General features: G+C 33.3%; 2 protein-coding genes across 3 annotated transcripts; both read left to right on the forward strand.

Moving 5' to 3' along the window:
• The first annotated feature begins 2,488 nt into the window (after positions 1-2,488).
• On the forward strand, positions 2,489-9,022 carry LOC130636014 (polyunsaturated fatty acid 5-lipoxygenase-like). Its single transcript, XM_057445588.1, has 12 exons — positions 2,489-2,650; positions 3,228-3,404; positions 3,695-3,718; positions 3,912-4,261; positions 4,351-4,501; positions 4,830-4,936; positions 5,033-5,225; positions 6,598-6,962; positions 7,431-7,534; positions 7,660-7,765; positions 8,149-8,364; positions 8,733-9,022. The coding sequence occupies exons 1-12, from the start codon at positions 2,518-2,520 to the stop codon at positions 8,964-8,966; spliced, it is 2,160 nt and encodes a 719-aa protein (XP_057301571.1). The 5' UTR covers positions 2,489-2,517; the 3' UTR covers positions 8,967-9,022.
• A 1,552-nt stretch (positions 9,023-10,574) lies between these two features.
• On the forward strand, positions 10,575-20,707 carry LOC130636020 (uncharacterized). 2 transcript variants are annotated; one of them, XM_057445595.1, is made up of 8 exons: positions 10,575-10,736; positions 12,460-12,642; positions 12,873-13,049; positions 13,757-13,831; positions 13,912-13,983; positions 14,205-14,441; positions 15,214-15,376; positions 15,823-20,707. In XM_057445595.1, the coding sequence occupies exons 1-8, from the start codon at positions 10,673-10,675 to the stop codon at positions 15,875-15,877; spliced, it is 1,026 nt and encodes a 341-aa protein (XP_057301578.1). In that variant the 5' UTR covers positions 10,575-10,672; the 3' UTR covers positions 15,878-20,707. The 2 variants fall into 2 exon arrangements, with proteins under 2 accessions (XP_057301578.1, XP_057301579.1); XM_057445596.1 differs by having other exon boundaries at positions 10,579-10,656.
• The last annotated feature ends 420 nt before the right edge of the window (positions 20,708-21,127 follow it).

Genomic DNA, 21,127 nt, shown 5'->3' on the forward strand with positions numbered 1-21,127 from the left:
GCGAACCTGTGGATTTTTCCACGGGTTGACGACTAATCTCTACAATAATATTGTCTGTCTGTCGGCCCAAGCCAAGTCACACTAAACAAAGCACGAAATCTTCACAAATAACAAATGCACCATAGTTTTATCGCTTTGCTATGGGCAACGACTGTGTCTATAATAATGCTCGTGATAAGTCTTTCCGTAAGCCAAAAGGCTAGCCGCGAGTAGCGATTAGCAAACCTTGGGGGATTTTTTCCACTGGATAGCGACTAGATATATTACTAATGACTGAAAATGTGCATTTATCCTCGGGCTACTTTAACTGAGCTTGCAGGAAAGTTATTTCCTTAAAGACATAACTTCCATACTGCTTTATAAAGCCTTAAACGGCCTACTAAGTTTCCAAACACTGTATACCTGTATTAAAAGCACTACCCAGATATACGACACGGCCTACGTGCACTTAAGCGCTTAATCTGGCGGTCACGTAACTAGTCTCTTTATTAATACCCTATTTTGTCTGTCAAAATGGCTGCACGCATGAATTTTTACACAGGCTAGCGGCTAGTCTGGATTAAATTGCTTACACTCTTCTTTGAGCCAAAAAATGGTAACTGGTAGAGATGGGTGAATTCCTGTATATTTTTTTACGGACTAACGACTAGTCTGAACTAAATTGCTCGCTGTCTATGCGTAAGGGTGGTAGCTGTGATTAGCGATGGATAAATTTCCGTGGATTTTTTTTCACGTGCTAACGACTAGTCTTAAGTATTTGTCAAAGAGCAATAAATCTTTATGTAATATAAACTTCAAAGTTTGATTTTAATTGTTATTTTATAACTCTAATATTACTAACGTGTTTGTACGTGAATATAGAAACAGAAAATATTTATATAAAAAACTATTTTTCTATTTACAAGTGGAAGTAATAGCCTTTAAAACTGAAGCTAAAAACGTTGAAAAGTGTTCTCGTTAGGTCACTAACCGACAGTGTTTAAAAGAAAGCTACTCAAACGCAGGTGTCAGCCTCAATATTGTTTGAACTTTTTAGGGAACAGGTGTTAAGTGTTCAAATTGATGTTAGCAAAGGGATGCCAAATGTGAAGTACGCGTTGGGTGTTAATAAGAATTGACAGAACACCGATTGGTTAAATGCTATGTGTTGAGATCGCGTCTCTGAGTCTCATTGTATATCAATTTGAAGTTTTTAACCAGTATACGAGGAATGAAATCTTTTTCTCTTCATCTCTTTTGTTATATTCTATCTTCTTGTTTTATCCTTTTTGCAATTTTTTTAATCTTTTAGAACTGTAATTATCAAGGTGTAGCAAGTGCAATACATCTACAACCTTGGAAGAAATTTTGTTGTGGAAAAGAGGGGAAACTTAGGTGGTTCCGTATTACAGGCATTTTAAAAAGTTTAACTAGTATATTTTAGGGTCGAATATTTATGTTGAAACGATTATTGTGCAACTGTTATAAGGAAAGAAACAATTCTCTGCAACATTTATTGAGCAGCAACTCTTGGGTCGCTTTGTTGTGCAACATGTGTTCCCAAAAAAGTTGTAATGGTGGCTATCGTACAACCGGTCCGTGACTAATTTGTCGTTATTGGAAATTAAGATTTAGTTGATGTTTACCTTGCGTACGCATCTACAAATATAGAACTTTTCTAGCCCCCTGGATATATAATTATAGTTATGTTTATTTGTAAATTTTTTAGATTGCCGACGTTACAATTGTCCACACGTTTTCTGCAGAAATCTGTAGTCTTTCTGTAAAAGAAAGTTTAGGTGTACGAACGATTTTTTTGGTTTTCTACGAGAAAAATGTGTTATGTATCTGTAATCTTTTTAAATTGGAGCAAAACATATCTTTGCTTATTTGTTATAAATGGAGCCCGTGATCGGATTTAGATATTTTACTTTTACGAATTTCAAACCTACAGAAAAAATATTTAAACTCTTTTTTAAGGTCAAGATACATCGTTTTTAGGCATTCGGTGGATTTTTCAGCTCCCTTTTCCCTATATGTTTCGCTTCAAATACATCGAGCATTTTGCATGCTTAAATTTTCTTAGAATTCGTCCTCTATTTGCGCCTACCACATGCTTTCTTTTTTTACGAGAGAGATTAGTATTTTTTACGAGAGAGAGATTAGTATTTTCTCATCAATAGTGGTCATCCTTTTGCATACATCTAACAATTCGATGTAAAAGTCGTAGGAGAAAATACCTTTATAATCAATAGTGACGCAATTTTTATGTAAGCTGGACAAAGTATATTCATTTTTGAGATAATTTCCTTTATTTCCTATTGGTATAATCGATTTCCTTCTTCCCAGGGAATCTAAATGTTTAGTGTATTCTTAGTTTGTGTGGATCAATGCCGTTTGAATGTGCAGCTAGGAGACTTGTTAAGGTGACAATGCTTGTTTGAAAAAAGTTCTCATTGCATAATGTACTATTTGTTTTAAAAACGCATGACAACATTGACTTTTAAAATAATCATCAGTGTACGTTTCGTCCACTAGATGAAAATAGCAATGTATGAGATAGTTTGGTTATGTGTAATTCTCTTGCTGGTTGGAAATGCTACCAGCAAAACGTTACAGAAAACATCGCCGATAAAGGAAAGTTTTCACGACAGTATTGTCATGAAAAGAGGTATGGAATGTGTTGTTCTGTTTGTAGGATTCATCTTCTTGTTTTCTGTGTTGTTAATTGCTGTAATATGTCGGGACTTTATATTTAGTGTCCCAATTTAGGGAACGTTCAGCTATATTTTATTTAGACAATATTTGTAAATTATATATGAATACTAACAACTTTTCTGGTTATTCAATCTTGTATGGGGTCGCTTATATGTTAAAGAAATATGCTGTTAGAGTAACCTCTAGCTTTAAATTCCTAATTGTGACTTTTGCTGTTAAGAGTTTACTTTGCAACTCTTGATTCCAATATGCAAGATGCTTAACACTCAAACGGTTTCATTATCCCTGCCCCAACAACGCATTCTAACAACTTTAGTACCACCCACCTTCCTGCTAAGTAACATCTTGAGCCTTTTTTTCTGTCATAATTTTCTAACAAATGACAAATGATCCTTTTATCCCGTTTCTTAACAGTTCGTAACAGTTCGTAACAGAAGTAACGATACCTGATTATTAGTAGGTAGTTACAGAAAAAATTTCGTAGATAGATATAGATTATAAAGTATGTGTGACTACGTTATTTACCATAGATGCGGCAAGTTTTTGCGCTGACAAAGCAGCTGGTGACTATGCAAGTCCTGATTCTTGCAGTAATTACATCACGTGCAGTTCTGGTATTAACGTCGAAACCACGTGTCCACACAATTTATTATATGACGTCATTCACCATACTTGTGATCACGAATATAATTTTTTGACATGTCCAGGTAATATTTTCGCAACGAGATGAACTGTTTTACATCATTTTTAATTATCTCTCTTAATCCTTAATTATCTCTACTGCTCTTCGATAGTCTTTTCTTGCCTCCAAGTAAAATTATTACAGTTAGGATAAAGCATGTATGAAAATTACACCTGTTTAAAAATATATATAAGATAAAAGATTCCAAACAAAATAATGATTTCTTATTTGGAATTCTATTTTCCTATTTATATTTATTTTCCACAGTATTTGTTCGCAGTAAGTACAAGATTAAAGCCAGCTTTATTTTTTTAGATATTTGTCCAATTCCTGTGGAACGTAAGTACTCGTTAAACGTAAAAAAAATATGTGAGAATTATGAACTGGTGGTGTAGTAATACTGGTACAGTTATATGTTGTAAGACACAGTTCTTTAATATCAACGCAAACGTTGTATGTGGCCATATTTCGTTAGGTCAATATAAGCCTTTTGATTTCATCTCAGCTTAACATCAACCCTTTGTTATTTCAGAACCGTGTGAGACAAAATTACCTCAAAATACAGTGAAGAAAGCTTGCAAGAGATGGCGAGCAGTTGACCTGCAGAGAGCTCGAGCATGGTACAAACTTACTGAAGAAGGAAAAGAAAGAAAGATTCTTTTCCCTTTTACATTCATACCATGGTTGAACCAAAGCATTGAATCTGTTGTGTTTCATACTGCAATTGACCCCTTCGAATCCAGATGGGCTTCTCTTTTCAGCACCGTTCGATCAGCGGTAGGAAAAGTAAAATTAGGAATAATTGAACAAATGTCAACAAAGGAATTTTTTACATATGATGATTATAAGCAAGTCTATTATTCTTTCAATAATGGGGTTAAGGTAAACCGTTAATTTAATATATGACTTTACATATCTTGTAATTCTCCTGATACACATTATTTCACATTCTATTGATACTTCTGGTTTAGGCATTGAAAACACCGCAATACTATGGAAATCCAGCCTTCGAAAATGCTAAAAATATTATTGACAGCGAGCAATGGACATCAGACGACTTTTTTGTCATGAAAAGATTGGCTGGAGCATGTCCGTTTCTTTTAAAAAGAGTGACCACGGATAGTAAGTTGAATCCTTTTTTTTTCGGTATCGTATTTTAAACGTGTTTTTTCAACTAACGGTCCTCTTGGATAAATGTCCCTCAAAATATTTTCTCAATAAAGACTTCTTTGAAATCCATCTAAGGCGTAAAACTATTAGGCGATAAACAACATTTCATAACTGTGCATAGATAAATTTTGCTTAAAAAGAAATATTTTTTTTATGAGCTCTTCACTGTGAGTTTAAACTTTCACATACGCCGGTGCAGACAAGATTATGCGAATGGTTAATAAATTTTTTTCATTTCAACTCCTTTCACTATTTCGACAATATTCTTTCTCTTTTACAGGAAGCGTTGGCTTTCATAGAGATCTCCTAAAGAAGCAATTAAACCCAAGTTTTCCTTTTGATCGAGCTCTTAGCATTACAATTGGATACTCAATTACAATCGATTCTGTAAGTATAGAATTTAAATACAACTCAGAAAGTGTCTAACTTTGAAAAATAATTTTACAGAAAATAAGCATCCTAAAAACGCTTTATTTTAACTAGGCTGTCTCTACCAACCGTTTGTACGTTCTTTATCACGAGGAACACAATGGTTTGGCATCGTTGAATGACATGCTTGATGTTAACCCAACGGACACGAGAGATATGATGAATACAACATCGCCAATTGCTTTGTTCGTGAAAGATAACACCGGGGCTTTGAAAATTGCAGCCATTCAAATTGATTATTTGCCAGGTAAAACCGCTTAGTTCTATATTATACGTTGTGCCGTGTTAAGTCGAACTTACTAAATTTCAGGTTCACTGTTGGGTTAAAGGAGAACTAACGATTGATAACAAGTTGTGCTTAAAATGTTCTTAAAATGTTACAATGTGTAAGTTGAAGTTTATAAACTGATCAGGATCAAAGTAGTCCTGCGGTTGCCGCCATGACAGTGTCGATTAGGACTTTCTGTTCGGTAAAATACTAAAAATACTTGTGACGCAAGTCTGCGGGGATGTAAACAAACGCATTCTGAATGAACGAAGCAAGGGAATGTTAAACTGTGTCTTTATCTGAATAAAAAAATGATTCACCGTTATGAATATAGTTTCAGGGAGACATGAGTTATTTATTGTTAAATTGTTAGAAATTATTTTTTCTACGATGATGTTGTTCTACTGGAATTTAACTTGTTTCTTCATCCCTAAAACCTCGCCATAAGTTAGAATTTATCTTGGAAGACCAAGAAATGAGTTCATTCTCTTACAAGTCCTGGTTGAGCATGCCGTCTGACGTCACAAATCAAAATATGTACGAACCAAGTTGGCTTTTGTTCGATAATGACGGCGACCGTTAGTAATTATGGCTTCTTGGGGACAAAATTTGAATATAAAAAAATGCGAAAATTTTTATGCCATGTGGTTTTTGTGATATGTAAGAATGTTTTTATTACTTAAAAACATATATATGTAGTTTTTCTCGTTAGTTCTCCTTTAACAAAGACTTATCAGGGTTTATTAGACTTCAAGTTTAAATGCTCAGAATTTTTTTTTAAAAAAATTAAAATATTGTGCATACATAGATAAAGTTAAACAGGTTTAAAAAAAGTCGATCTCGAGAACTTTTCCACCACACGATTAACTATTTCTTCAATAGAAATCGCTTTCTTTATTTGTCTGATGGTTTCACACTTTTGCATCGATTTTTGTGAGTTTGAGCTTATGTTTAACAGCCAATATCTTGAATCAAGCTCTCTTAATTCCAAACAAAACCTTCTTACTTTGTAATTTTTTAGTTGCAAGCGAATTTTTGAACGTTTTGATTAAGGGTCGGATTTTCAAATGTGCTGTGTAAATAGAGCCTTGGACCGGAAAAACGTCGAAGTAGAGAGGGCAATAGTCCCAAGAAACCAAGATTTTTGTTCGAGATAGAGAAGTTCGAAATAAAGAAATAAAAATCAGTCTGCCAAAGTTTATTATCTTTCCTGTTCAGGAGTCGACACTCTGAGTCATTGCACAAATTTAAATACTTGTAAGTTATTAAAAGAGTCTTTGCAAGCGCAAATTTTTCTTTAATAATAACTGTTAACTTTAATTTAACATTATATTACTTAAAAATATTGTAGATTCGAAAGTGTACACCCCACACTCCAGTTCAGTGGAATGGTTGACAGCCAAAGCGATGGTCGAATCTGCAGATGGGAACATCTGCCAAGCCATGCATCACCTCTCACACATCCATTTTTCATCGACTGTATACTGTACAATATTTCGACGTCATTTTAGCAGACAACATCCAATTTACGACATCATGAAGTATCACTGCGAGGGAATGACACCTCATATCTCTCTATCGTTTCCAGTCCTCTCGTTTCCAGAACAAGCAGGACATATGTTGTTATCCGTTGGACACACAGGTTTCGTCAAGCTGGCCACTGACGCGTATAACCAACACAGCTATGATTTGTTGGATTACGATAAACTGCTTTCTGTAAGCTATGTTGCATTTTCCTTTTTCATTGGTTGCTTTTTGTTTTTTTTTGTTTGTTTGTTTGTTTGTTTGTTTGTTTGTTCGTTTGTTTTTTGTTTGTTTGTTTGTTTTTTTATAAAAAATTACTACTATTCATCAATTTGTTAGTAAAAACGCTTTTAAAAACATAACTATTCCGAGGGGTGGCAAAGAGCTTTTTAATTTCGTTCGTAGCAGTATAGACTACAAAGAAATTACCAACGCATTGCTTCGCAATCATCTCATATCTTCTTCGATAGAAGCAAGTGGAGCAAAGTTCTTGATAAATTGTTTTTATTGCCTATAAGATAATTTTTCACCAACCATTTTACTGGTGTATCTGAGAAAGCAAGCTCACGCCTATAATAGGTATCAGTCAGAAATGTTGTAAGAAGAAGTGTGAGTGAGCTTTGATTGGAATTTGAATGATGTTATTTCGTTTATTTTTAGTCTCGTGGTATTGATGACAACAGCATAAAATACTATCCATTCCGAGATGATGCCAAATTAATATGGGAAGAATTGGACATTTTTGCGACAGATTTCGTTAACCTGTAGGTATTTCCGAATTATTCACTTGTTTTGATCGTACCCGTTTCCTGATTTGGACAAGTGAACTTTAAGAGATTTGCCAATTCGGGAATGACTCAATTGATTGATTTGTTAATTTTTAACGCAGATACTATGCTTCAGATTCAGTTGTCAGCGGAGATACTGAACTTCAAAGTTTCGCTAATGAAATGTCGATTTCTGGGAGAAATGGTAAAGACGGAGGTAATGGTAAGGTAAGGAAATAGTAACCAAGTTCTAACAAAAAGATTCCTCAACTGTAGCTGTTAAAGCCACCATTTTGATTCACACACCCACAACCATCGTTTCACTCAGATTACCTTTTGTTACAAAATTGGCTTATGCCCATTAGTCCAAAAAGCTAACAGTTTCAATCCTATAATATTTAAAGTAAACCATCATTTAGAAATCATATATTTCTGTATAGTATTTATCTGTACAACCTGGTCTCAAAGCCCTATTCCTATTATAATTTGCCAACTCGATACTCTGTATCAGCGCTTTCCAGCTACCCAACGGAAAATAATAGGTGCAGAAAATCCCTGGGAACAAGCTTGGTACCATTTGCAAACTTTTAATATATTCCTTTTTTGCATAGATGAAAGGATTTCCCGCTCAATTTACATCGACTTCTCAACTTCGAACGTTCATACGACGATTTATCTGGATGGTTGTCTTCCATACTGTAGTTAATTATCCCGCCGAACCCTTTAACTCATACGCACCGCTTGCACCCACGAAAATGTACCATGACACACACGCGGATGCACAAACTAACTTTGCTCGTGTTTTACCGGATGCTCCAACAACAATAGTAAGCTTTTTTTCATCGGCTGTTGATATTTGTTTCGCAAATCCTATTGGTTAAGGTGTATATGGTTTTATAAAACCATTGGTTTTATTGCATTGCATGGTTATAGCTACCATAGATACTAATAATGTGAGGGCGTGTTGCAGTATAAGTTAAAGATATCTTTGTTTGTTATTTTTGTGGAATAATCTGTGCGTACTTTACACTACGACTCTCCGCCATTTTTAACGCGTCAGAAGACCCTGTTTGGGAAAAAGATAAAGAACCTTACGCTTTTAAAATTGCTGATTTAAAAAAAATTGTCGAAATTTACAGAAATCAAAATTAAGTAGGTTAATCGCACACGACGTTTTTTTTTTTTTACTTTTCAGGGTATCGCGGAGTTCGCCACTTTTCTTGGCAACACTCGCATTAATCGAATCATGGACCATTATGACAAAGTGGGTCACGATTCACTTTCTTTACTCATCAGAAAATCATACACACGCCTTCATTCGTGCATACAAGGTATACTTAAGAAGAGAAACAATGAGAGAGTTGCTAATAATCAACTACCGTACCGGTACTTAGAGCCTGATTGGATTCCAAACAGTGCTCATATTTAATTCTGAGTGTAAACTGAGAAAATAATAATAGAAAAATATGGTGATAGTTATTGCAATATTTTGTATTTTTTCTAAGTATGGAATAGAAAACCTTTTACAATCTACTGAAAATAGCCTGCATAGCCAAACCCTGCGCCGTAACGAGAGTGAGAGTATCATTCTTTCGATGGTGTGTAAAAAGTACTCAACAATGACAACGTACGTTTAATAGCCACATACAGCATCAGACTGCAGGTATTTTCTTGCGCAGAATTTACCTACAGTCGTAAGAATCAGAATTAAAAGAAATAAGCAACGTTGTGGTTAGGTGCTTTAAATATCTTTTCAATTTTTCCTGATTATTCGAAAAGAATGCCTTCCTACCGTCCAAACAAAACTGGTTTGTACAACTATAGTTTTTTCTTTTACGAGACTATTAAGTCATACATGAAAATCCTCAACTTTGATTAGCGTGAAAAAACCTTCTTTATCGTAATTAACCTCCATGTAATCTATTTGGATTTGACATTTGATTTTTATCGTTCGTGTATTTCAGCCTTAAAACATCAAACTTTATCCTTTGTAGTGTGATGGATAAGCTCTACAATTTTTTCTGCTGTAAGAATTTTATGTCCCATCTGATTCATAGAAAAATGTATTAAAAACTAATGGCTATAATACAATTTATTTTGGTTGTAGAGAAATGAGAAACACAATTCCAACTCATTATTTATTTGGTGCACATGCCTCTGTTGCGAAGGTTAATAGACAGATAAACAAAAAACTATTCAAATTTTAAAAGTTTTATTGTGTTAGAATGAAATAAATAGAGTTCTGAAGCTTTTTGTCCGACAATCGCAGGAGTTCTAATGACTCCATAACCAGTATGTTTGGATCGACTTTTAATCGCTGTTTTCTAGCGCTTGATAAACTTTATTAAGTTAAAGATTTGTTTCGCTTTGTTGTTGACAGAACAAGCATAATGGAATACATGCATCTCATAATTATACTTTTGTATGTAAAAGGTTAAAAATTTTATTAAAAAGGTTTTTAAATATGCGATACAGGGTAATGCTCGATACAGCAGAAGACGTCTTAAAATTGATGAATCTGAAACTATTTCTAACAAAAATATCCGCCTGATTGGCAATTGATACATGTATTTGAATTAAGTTGTTAACTTTCAAGGAAAGGCACTGGCTAATTTAAATATAGAAGTTTGAGTTTCTGTTTAGCGGTTTGTTTGATGTAGTAACAAAGTGTTCGATGGGGTAATTACATATTTGACATGAAAATTACTCGAACTGCCATACGAACTCAAAAACCCATCCAACTATAGTTACACAATTCCGTAAAGAAGGCAATTTGAAATATCTTGCTCAAATCTAATTACAACACCTATTTAACCAATCAAATTTAATCACAACATTCATTCAACCAATCAAATTAAGGCATTACCATATTGTAACCAATAAAGGGTTAGCTAAATTTGTAAATTAGGTAAACAATACAATTATTTACCTTCTTGAAGTTTGAAGATACCGTCATTTGCAAAAGAAGTTCTCTTTCTTATTCGGTATGATTTAACATCCTCAAAGTGAGCAGCAAGCTTTATATTGTTCAAAAAGCGTGTATTCAACAAAAACAAAGAACCACACAATGTAAACGCTGAAGCCTTCTGCTGCTTCGGCAGTTGGAAAAACTTGTAAAGGTACTTTTAAGCAGTTATGTTAGGTCGTCTCTCTGTCTTTCACATTTTCATCATTTGTATTGCTTGCATTTCTTTAACCGGTAAGAGATTTTATCCTTTATAACGATTGTGCTGTAGCTATATATATTTGTATATATTATTTTTAATTTACAATGCTATGGTGATACAGTTTACTGAAACAGAGATTTTGACATTTGTTTTGTTCTGTTGTTGGGCATTGTTGCAAAAAATGAGCAAATGATGTAGATCTCATGTTACTATTCGTTAAGTGGCTTGGGTTTCTTTGCGTTGTGTTTTTTAAAAGATGAATTTATAGACAAAAACACAAAACTCTATTGTATATTGTATAGGGGGAGAGGGTACCTGCTTTTTCAAAATTATAACAAGAACGGTGTTTCAAGTTATTTGTAAATGAAAAAAACTGATGATTGCTTTTATCTTATTTCACGTCGTAACGAAGAATACGTTGTGCTAAGTAGTAAATAAAAAAAACAGAAAATGACCAAAATAGTAAAATAGCCCGCATAGTGACCGGACTACCAAGATTGAAGTTTTTAACACTCACCACTGCCACAAAAATTAAATTGGGACAGTATAAATTGATTTTAGAGAAAAATTCTTTTGATCAAAATGATATTTTAATTGTTCCATTTGTTTAACCAATCTGGTTTTCCACGCTAAAGCTTTATTAACCATTCTGAGAGGTTAAAATTTAATACATTTTCCGCGCTCATCAGTCCCAACCAGAGGGACCTTCTTTAAATCTGTGTTTCTCTATCGTAAGCCGTTAGTTATTGCACTCTACAACATTGTGACGGAAAGAACAGTAGACCAACAGTAAAATTCCTGCAAAACTTGTTTATAAACAGATTTTACAAATGCAAAACTTTCGTTCTGTTGGTTTATGATCATGATCGAGAAGGTTGTTGTGGTTAGCCAAGCAGTAACGCCTTCTCTGGTAATCAGCCAGAATATGATGGTAGTACCGAGTATGGTAAATGAGCACCTCTTTGCTTCAATGCAAATCATGCCGAGTGTGAGTTAATATGGCTGTATTCTAATTAACAGCGCGTTTAACTTTAACGTAAAAAGAGCGTTTCGTATTTGGTTAGTTAAGCTAATAAAATTTTTACTAAAGTGCTAAAAAACTTTATACAATCAAAATAATTTTCTAAAAGTTTAGTACCATAGTAATTTAAATTTCCAGGTAATTTAAAACTCTCTTTGTGGCTGTTTAATCTAACCCGCGTGTTTCTATGATTCTTGTTAACTACGACAGCAGATTAAGATCAAAACAAGTTTGACCGGAAATTCAACACTTAAAAAATATCGTAATTTAAAGTAAAAAGTGTATTTCAAAAAAAGGTTTTGGGATTGTGTTGTAGTGACCGAAAAATATTTTGTCGTCCAATTGGAAATGTTAAATTATCATGAGCATTATATTCACTTTCGCAAGCCATCAGTTAAAAATAAAAAGAACGAGTTAAAAACATTTTAGACCAAAGCCATGGCCTTGTGTCTAAGAATGTTGGTCAACAAATCAAGGAAAGGGTTATAACCTAAATTGTTTGACAGTAGACAACATCCAAAACCTAAATACCTTCAAGCACTTTGTAGGGATAACGATTCTGTTTAATCGAAAACCGCTTGTAAAAAAATTTAGACTTGAAAATAAGGAACGTTAAGAATATCTCAGGGGCTTTTTTAAAGTTAAGTGTGCTTTCAAAACTTATGCACGTTACTGCCAAACTTGTCTTTTTATCCTGTGTATAAGCTTTAATAAAAACATTTTTGGAATTTTAGCATGTCAGGATAGTCCAATAAATGAGGAATGTGAAGGAAAAGAAGATGGCAGGTATCCTGTCAAAGATTGTTTTAAATTTATGATTTGTACAAATGGGTCAAGGCGTGAAGAGACATGCACAGAGGATACCATGTATTCACCTATCAAAGGACAATGTACACCAAAATCGAATGTGACATTAGGTGACTGTGGTTAATGGCTTTTATTTTTGTCTGTATGTGTTTTTATCAATGTATATAACACCTTCTAAAGTTTTTTATGAGAACCTTAAGGAAGGATTTTTTTTTGCGAATTCGCGAATTTTAACGAATTATCTAATACGCGAAAATTTCATCACTTAAGATAGTTAAATAGAAAATATATTTTGAAGCAACCAAGTGCTTGTTACAAAATACAGTAAACATTTTTTTAGAAAGCTTCTGCGAAGGTCGTTCTACAGGTGATTGGATGAATCCATGGAACTGTCACAAATTTATCAGCTGTGTTTTGGGGTGGTTTACCGAACAAAGTTGTATAGATGATTTAGCATACGATGCAGCGACAGATACCTGTAAAAACGAATCTCAGGTTCTTTTCTGTCAGGTTTTAGGTACATAACACAATTACCTTTTTTCCATTTTTTTTAAAGAACTTAAGCTGGTGTTAATTTATTTTCAAGAAAATTTAAAATGTTTAAGGAGTGTCACAGCCGAAATGTCCCATTTGACTGACAGAATATAGAACTGAAAATAAATATAGAGTTCTTGTAGTTCATTGCCTTTGAATTGTTATTGGATTTTAACTGATTTTATAGTTTTTTAGACTTTAAACTAATAACGTAGAAGATGATTTGCTAGTGAAAAGTACTCTTCCAAAAATTAACGCAAATTTTGCATTTCTGTGTTAAGAGAACCCTAGTTAATTTTCATTAATAAAGCACGTTGTAGAGACTGCCATTTTTCAACTATGAAGATACCCTTAATTCAACAATGAAGACATTGTAAATGACGACATGACAGTTGGATAATGACGTCCTTTCTGGTTCTTGAATCTTCCTTTTTACTGTTTTCAATAAGGATGCTTTGTCGTAACTAATGTGCAGAGCTTTTTCTATCATTTTTTGTATAATCTTTCACGCAACTCTGTCTTTGTCTATCAAAGATTTCTTAATACTTTCTACCGTACCACCCAAATATGATTTTTACAATGTTTTTCATATGTCTCGTTACTTTCTTTCCCATTGCACTTCCCCTGGCCATATTAAGTTTTAATAACACCATTAATTTAAATTCTTTATGAACTTCTCTGTTTTTATAGCGTCAATGAATGTTAACGTCACTGCAAGACTTTCTAATTCTTCCAACAACAGTGAAGTAATGTCCCTCATGCAAGGTAAAATCATTATAAATGCTGGATAAACGCGGCTGGTGTGTTCTTAAAACAAAATATTTTTTGACTATGACTATTTTTAGGGAACAATACGGAAAAGCAACCAGCAACCTCAGCATCACAACAAAAACAGTTGGAACATCAAAACGGAGCAGGTAATAAGAGAAAACAGACGAAATTTTTTAAGTTGCCTTGGTGTCACTTTTTAAAAATTGCCATATGTAGACATTTTTATTTGTTAATATTTTAATTTTAATAATAATAATTCTCCTTCCCCGGGTGCATTTTATTTATTTATTAATTTATTTTTAAAAAATAGTTTTGTAGCTTTTTGAAATCACAAAGAATAATATAACAATCATGTTCTCTTACTAAGAACCTGAAAGCAAATTCAATGGGACGAATCTTCAAAATGGCACAGAACTTTCAGCCGTCAATCAAACCGATGTCAACAACAACAACAACCAAACTCTTCACCAATCAGATTCAGATTTGATTTCGCCAACAGATTTACGTAAACTCCTCAAAACTGGTGATGTCAGGCTTATTGATGTTAGAATGCCATTTGAGTTAAAGACGGAGGGCCGTATTGCTCATTCGGTGAATATACCATGTACGTATGTTTTTTCAGTGAAATACGAAAAACCATCCTCTAACTTTTCTAACGGAACTATATGAAAAATTTTCGTTTACAACCAAGATCACAGAATATCTGTGAGACTATCACCTCAGCTGTTGTTTTTAATTTCTCTAATATTATAAACTTAGTTTTTAGCAACAGTGAGAAAAAAATAAGCTATTTTTGCGATATTTATTTCGCGTTTCCATACTTGGAATTTAAAAAAAAAACGAAAATATCTCCCCGCGAAAGTATCTTCCATTCGGTCCAACTTCAGATTTATCGTTTTCGTACTCGTATTGAATACTTTCAACTTTGCATATCCATCTTCCCAAATAGATGTTCCTACCCCGCCTCAATCAAATGCCATGCCATTTAAGGTAATAATAAATTAATTAACTATTTTATGGTTATTGCAAATATTTTTGTGGTAAAGTTGGTAATACGTTTTAAACTTAAAGGTACATATGCTGTTTGTTGTGTTGTCATGCCGCCGATTGTTATTTGTGATTTTTTACTCTGGTCGCATGCTTTCTCTTTGAATGACAACGAGACTGTCTAATGTGAGAACTTTCACCTGCTACGTTGCCACCCTAAGCTATTTGTTTCTCATTACCCAATATACGAGATTTGCAATGATGTGACTACTGGTGTTCAACCGACGATGCTGCATCAAATCCCTAACAGCAACTACTTACTTGAGTAATATGACATTGAAAAAATCCTTGTCTGGTATTTTTTAACAAGCATTATTTCTTCACCTTAGTGCCAGAGATTGATTCTGCATTCGGCATGTCAAATGAGGAATTTAAATCCAAATACAATGTGGATAAACCTGCCAAGACAGATTGCAATCTTGTGTTTCATTGTAAAAGGGGTGTGAGATCTATGAAGGCTTTGAACATTGCTAAAACAAAAGGTTACACGTGGTAAGAATATATTATCTTCACGCATTTAGAAGACTTCTAACAAATATTTTTTTGTAATGGGTAGTGAACACGTTTTTACAGCTTCATCGGCCAGAAATCATACCTAGGCCCGCAAGCAAAATAATTCAGATATTTTAACTTTGGCAAGTCTAAATAAAACGTTGAAATCAATGAAAGGTTATTTGCAGGCAGGATGTCAGCCTACCAATTGCAAGGAGGAATCTGAAAATGAAATAAAAATAACAAAGGAATAAGTATGATGTAGTCTGGGATAATTTTTTCCAATATTTTTTTATCAGAAAAGAGGTTATGTTTACATGGTAAAATTTCACTTTGCTGCATCTCCAAGATTAGAGTAGAATGAACAGAGTATTTTTTTACAAATCTGCTATTTTGTGACAACCTCGTCAAAGTGTAATCAAATGATAAAATACCTTTACTTTTAGCGCAAAGAGCTTGGCAGGAGGTTTTGAAGCATGGAAAGTAGATTCAGCAAAATAAAGTGGAAGTTTCTCAACTGACCACATACATATTTTTATATCCAAAGTTAATATATTTTTGTGTTTATTATAAATTTTATTTGGTTATACGAAAAATCAGTTTATGTGAGCGATGTAAAGAAAAGTTTAAATTTTTTTTTTTTCGTGTACAAAAAACATGAATCGACAATGCAGTGGTGTGCAGTACTCTGGCATAACCTCCTTTGCAACGAAGGTAAACTAAAAAACGGGAATAAAAACAAAGTGGATAATATACTATCGCACGTAACCATCGCATATAACCTGAGCAAAACTAAAGTTGGATTTCGTGACACCAAATTTCTGTATGTATGACATATATATTAATAATTTTTCGTAAGTTTATTTGTTTTTCATTACGCTTATTTTGATGGTGCTCCTGTGGCAACACTCCGTAACATTACGTTTCTGAAGCTTGACTTTTAATAACGCTGTTCATCAACTATTGTGCAATGGACAACGTCATAATTTTTTTGAAAATACATACTGTACAAGAAAGCCAAGGAAGTAATATTGCACGGCAAATGTCATAGAGATTTTTTACTATCTCCACAACAGTAAAATAACTTTTTTTTCTTTTTGAAAGCAAGCTTAAGTGTTATTGTTGTTTTCCTGGTGCTGATTCTGTTGCGGTTGTTGTTTATGTTGTTGTTGTTGTTGTTGTCGTTACATATGGTAGATGGTAGCTGCTGATGGTGTAAGTTATTGTAATAAAGTCGCTTTCATGTGTTTCACATTGCTTTTACTGTTAACTGTGAGATCGTTTGTTGTTTTTGTTTTTGTTGTTGTTGTTGTCGTTGTTGTTGTTGATATTTGTTGTTGCTATTGTTACTGTGGTAATTTTAATGTCAGCTACCTTAAAATTTATTTGAAGTTACTTTAACTCCATCTTATTTGGCATATATGTTGTTTGGTGTTTCTTTTTAGTCGTTTGTTTGTTTTAAAAGCTTCTTGTTTGTTTTGCTCTGTTTTGGTTGTTTGTGTTTTTTGCTTTGTTGTTTATCTGTTTATTGATTGTGAGTGATGTTGTTGTCGGTTTGTTTAAATTCTGTGCTGTTTCTTCGTACATTGTATATTGACGTCACTATTTTGTTTGTTGCTGTTTATTTTGTTTTTGCCTTGGCTTTCTTTCACTTTCTATTTTTCGCGTGATTCTACTTTATCGTTCCATATTGTCAATCAAATCAGTGTTTTATGTCTATGATCACACTAGCATTAGCTATCTTGTTTTTTGTAAACTTCATTGTTTCTTTGTTTAGCGTTGCTTATGTTTGTTTATAATTGTTTATTGTTGTATATATATATATTTTTTCGTCTACTTTTTTTTTTTACTTTACTTATTTTTGTTTATTTTTGTTTATTTTTTTGTTGATATTTGTTGATTGTTGCTTTTAATCTGGTTGGATTTGTTGTCATCTTGTTATCTGTGGTTACTCTGTTGAATTCTTTGTGCTCTAGTTGTTTCTCTGTCCCTGTTTTACCGTTATTTTGGTTGATGTCGTCGTCGGTGTTTCTGTTTCAGCTTTGCTTTTGTTTGTTTGTGTTGTGATTTGTTTGTGCATTTCATTATCGTGTCGTATCGTCTTGTGTAGACTAAGCAAACTGTAATCAGTTTATTACCTTTGTGTGACTATGCGTTCATTTTAGCTCAACTTTAATGGTTTTTCACCTCTCTACTGAATTTCGAATTGTTGATGTTTGTTGTCGTCTGTTTGTTTATTAATGTTTCTGTTATATTTTTATATTTTGATCGTAATTATTGTGTCTTGGATGTTTTAGTATATTTTGCCGTTTGTCTCTTGTTTATGTACTTTGTTGATTCTGTGTCTTATTTGATGTTAAAGGCGAAATTTACGTTGTATTGTTATGTTTTCGTAGTATATGTAGTTAATCATTGTTCTTATGTTTTGTTTCGTTTATATTTATGGAAATATTTTTAACGTTTGTCGTTCAGATTTCGTTGATTATTGTTGATGTATATATTGCGATATTTGTCATAAAAATGTTTTGATTTGTTTCTTTGGTATATTTGACAATATTTGTCGTTAGTGTTCATGTTCATGTTTCGTCCAGTTTGTTTTGTAGATCTTTATTGCAGTATTTGTCGGTAACTTTTTTTTCAGTAAGTTTTGTTAATGTTGTGAAGTTTCTGTATATTGTGAAATTTGTCGATGTTTCGTCAATTGTCGTTTCGTTGATGTGTATTGCAGCATTTGTAAGTATTTTCTTTTCCTTTACAGTTTCCTTGATGTGATGTCGTTTGTTATTATGGATATGCGGCATTTGCAACTAAAGTTTTATGTTCATGTTTTGTTGATACAATGGCGATATTTGCCATTATTGTTGATGTTGTTTCGTAAAAGTTGTTTCGTAGGCGTTGTTTCGTTGATGTTGTTTCGTTGATGTTGTTTCGTAGATGTTGTTTCGTAGATGTTGTTTCGTAGGCGTTGTTTCGTTGCTGTTGTTTCGTTGATGTTGTTTCGTTGATGTTGTTTCGTAGATGTTGTTTCGATGATGTTGTTTCGTAGATGTTGTTTCGTTGATGTTGTTTCGTAGATTTTGTTTCGTTGATGTTGTTTCGTTACTGTTGTTACGTTGATGTTGTTACGTTGATGTTGTTACGTTGATGTTGTTTCGTAGAAGTTGTTTCGTAGACGTTGTTTCGTTGCTGTTGTTTCGTTGATGTTGTTTCGTAGATGTTGTTTCGTTAATGTTGTTTCGTAGATGTTGTTTCGATGATGTTGTTTCGTAGATGTTGTTTCGTTGATGTTGTTTCGTAGATTTTGTTTCGTTGATGTTGTTTCGTTACTGTTGTTTCGTTGATGTTGTTTCGTAGATGTTGTTTCGATGATGTTGTTTCACAGAAGTTGTTTCGTAGTTTTTTCGTAGATGTTGTTTCGTAGATGTTGTTTCGTAGATGTTGTTTCGTAGATGTTGTTTCGTTGATGTTGTTTCGTAGATGTTGTTTCGTTGATGTTGTTTCGTAGATTTTGTTTCGTTGATGTTGTTTCGTTACTGTTGTTTCGTTGATGTTGTTTCGTAGATGTTGTTTCGATGATGTTGTTTCACAGAAGTTGTTTCGTAGTTTTTTCGTAGATGTTGTTTCGTAGATGTTGTTTCGTAGATGTTGTTTCGTAGATGTTGTTTCGTTGATGTTGTTTCGTAGATGTTGTTTCGTTGATGTTGTTTCGTAGAAGTTGTTTCGTAGATGTTGTTTTGTAGATGTTGTTTCGTTGATGTTGTTTCGTTGATGTTGTTACGTTGATGTTGTTTCGTTGATGTTGTTACGTTGATGTTGTTACGTTGATGTTGTTACGTTGATGTTGTTTCGTAAAAGTTGTTTCGTAGATGTTGTTTCGTAGATGTTGTTTCGTAGATGTTGTTTCGTAGATGTTGTTTCGTTGATGTTGTTTCGTTGATGATGTTACGTTGATGTTGTTACGTTGATGTTGTTACGTTGATGTTGTTACGTTGATGTTGTTACATTGCTGTTTACGACGTTATTTCTCGTTATTATGCCCGTATAATTTAATTGTTGTGTGTGATGAATGTACCTAATTGATGTTTGCCTTTTCTGTAACTTGTATTGTTGATGTGAGTTTTAGTGAGTATTGTTGTTAGTATGACTTGTAATGTCTATTTCTGTTTTCTGTTTGACGTGCATGCATTCTTAATGAAAGCTGTCGGCATTCTTAAACATGTCACGTATGTTTTTGGTAGGTGCATTGTTGCTTGATGTGTGTCACCAGTGTGACTGTTTGAACTGTATGCTTGTGTGTGTATTTGTGACGTAGCGTAGCGTAGTTGGTGTTGAGCAATGTTGATTTGTTGTTACCACGTGTGATAAACCTTGATTCGCGTCTTTCGAAATGCTTTTATTACGTAAATTGTTGATGTTTGTTCTGATGTGTCTTTGCTGTATGTCGTTGGTGTCGTGTGTTGGGTATTGTTGTGCCATGTGTTGCGTGTTGTTGATATATATTCTTCATGTTTGTTCTGATGTTTGCCTTTGTTGCGTGGTGTTGATGTTGCGTGTTGTTGATTTTTTTTGTGTGCGCAAATGATGAATCTCATTAAAATTACGTATAATTGATGTATAAGGTATTTATCAGCAGCTTATATGTAATGTTTGTTGTACGTGGTCCATTTTATTGATGCCTATGATCCTGTTGTGTATTTTGAATGTATTGGTATGTTGTTTTTGTTGTTGTTATTGTTGTTGTTGTTGCTTTTGCTGTTGTGATTGCTTTTGTTATTGTTGTTGTTGTTGTTGTTATTATTGTTTCATTTGTGAGCGTTTTGCTGTGTTGTTTCCACTGGTTTTCTATTGCGCCTTCAACATACTTATGTATGCGATAAAGGAGATACATTTCAATGTTGTTTACTTTAAATTTTCTTCGGGAGTACCATCAATAAAGCATGCCTGTCGTTATTTTGTTATTATGTTTGTTATTATTATTTTTTGTATTTGTTTGCTTATATTTGACATGTTATATATTTGTAAATTTGTTCTGTAAATTTGTTCTGACGTGATGTGACTTTATGGAAAAAACACACCAAAATAAAAATAAAATCCAATCCTTGAGAACTGAGAAATTACTTTTTCAAATATTCACTGATAAAAATGTGTAAACCAAAAAAATTTGCTAACACGTGTGTTTTTGTGGACGTAGTAGTTTATTTATTAATTTATTTTTGTTATGTTTTAAATCTATATTTAGACGGTATTACAACATGATTTAAAAGTGTAAAAGTGTTTGGCTACAAAATTATTTATTTATGATATAAGCATAAATACATGTGTATTATTTGATGTGTAAAGTGTCTCTGTTAAAAAAAACCCGTTCACAGGGCTCTTTGTCTTTTTATGGACTGAAATTATGGGTCCTGGATATGGTTGATTTATAACGTCCTGTGTGCCATTAGCGGGGTTGGTACCACCAGCTTAGTTAATAGACAAAAACCCTGGTTTAGAAAATCGGTAATCTTCAAAGGGTTGAAGATCAATTTTATCTGCAACCCTTAGATGTTATTGCTGAGATTCGTGCTATTCACGTTGTTAAATTATATATATGAAGAGTCAATCGACAAAACATTTTTCCGTCAACGTTTTTTGTGATTATGCGAGAATAACGGTTTTAATTTTTTGAAAAATTATAAGACATAACTCTCTTTTGTCATTTTATTTTTAAAAAATATATCATAAAAATAATTGAATTTATTTTCGTATGTA

The sequence above is a fragment of the Hydractinia symbiolongicarpus genome, chromosome 3, assembly GCF_029227915.1.
Source record: "Hydractinia symbiolongicarpus strain clone_291-10 chromosome 3, HSymV2.1, whole genome shotgun sequence".
NCBI classification, from domain to species: Eukaryota; Metazoa; Cnidaria; class Hydrozoa; order Anthoathecata; family Hydractiniidae; genus Hydractinia; species Hydractinia symbiolongicarpus.

Excerpts from the sequence above, each read along its gene's own strand:
- LOC130636014 (XM_057445588.1), top strand. The coding sequence starts at position 2,518 with ATGAAAATAGCAATGTATGAGATAGTTTGGTTATGTGTAATTCTCTTG. Across the intron at positions 6,963-7,430 it reads ATTACGATAAACTGCTTTCT|TCTCGTGGTATTGATGACAA; the intron begins GTAAGCTATGTT and ends GTTTATTTTTAG. Across the intron at positions 8,365-8,732 it reads CGGATGCTCCAACAACAATA|GGTATCGCGGAGTTCGCCAC; the intron begins GTAAGCTTTTTT and ends TTTACTTTTCAG.
- LOC130636020 (XM_057445595.1), top strand. The coding sequence starts at position 10,673 with ATGTTAGGTCGTCTCTCTGTCTTTCACATTTTCATCATTTGTATTGCT. Across the intron at positions 12,643-12,872 it reads AAAATCGAATGTGACATTAG|AAAGCTTCTGCGAAGGTCGT; the intron begins GTGACTGTGGTT and ends ACATTTTTTTAG. Across the intron at positions 14,442-15,213 it reads TCATTCGGTGAATATACCAT|TGCCAGAGATTGATTCTGCA; the intron begins GTACGTATGTTT and ends TCTTCACCTTAG.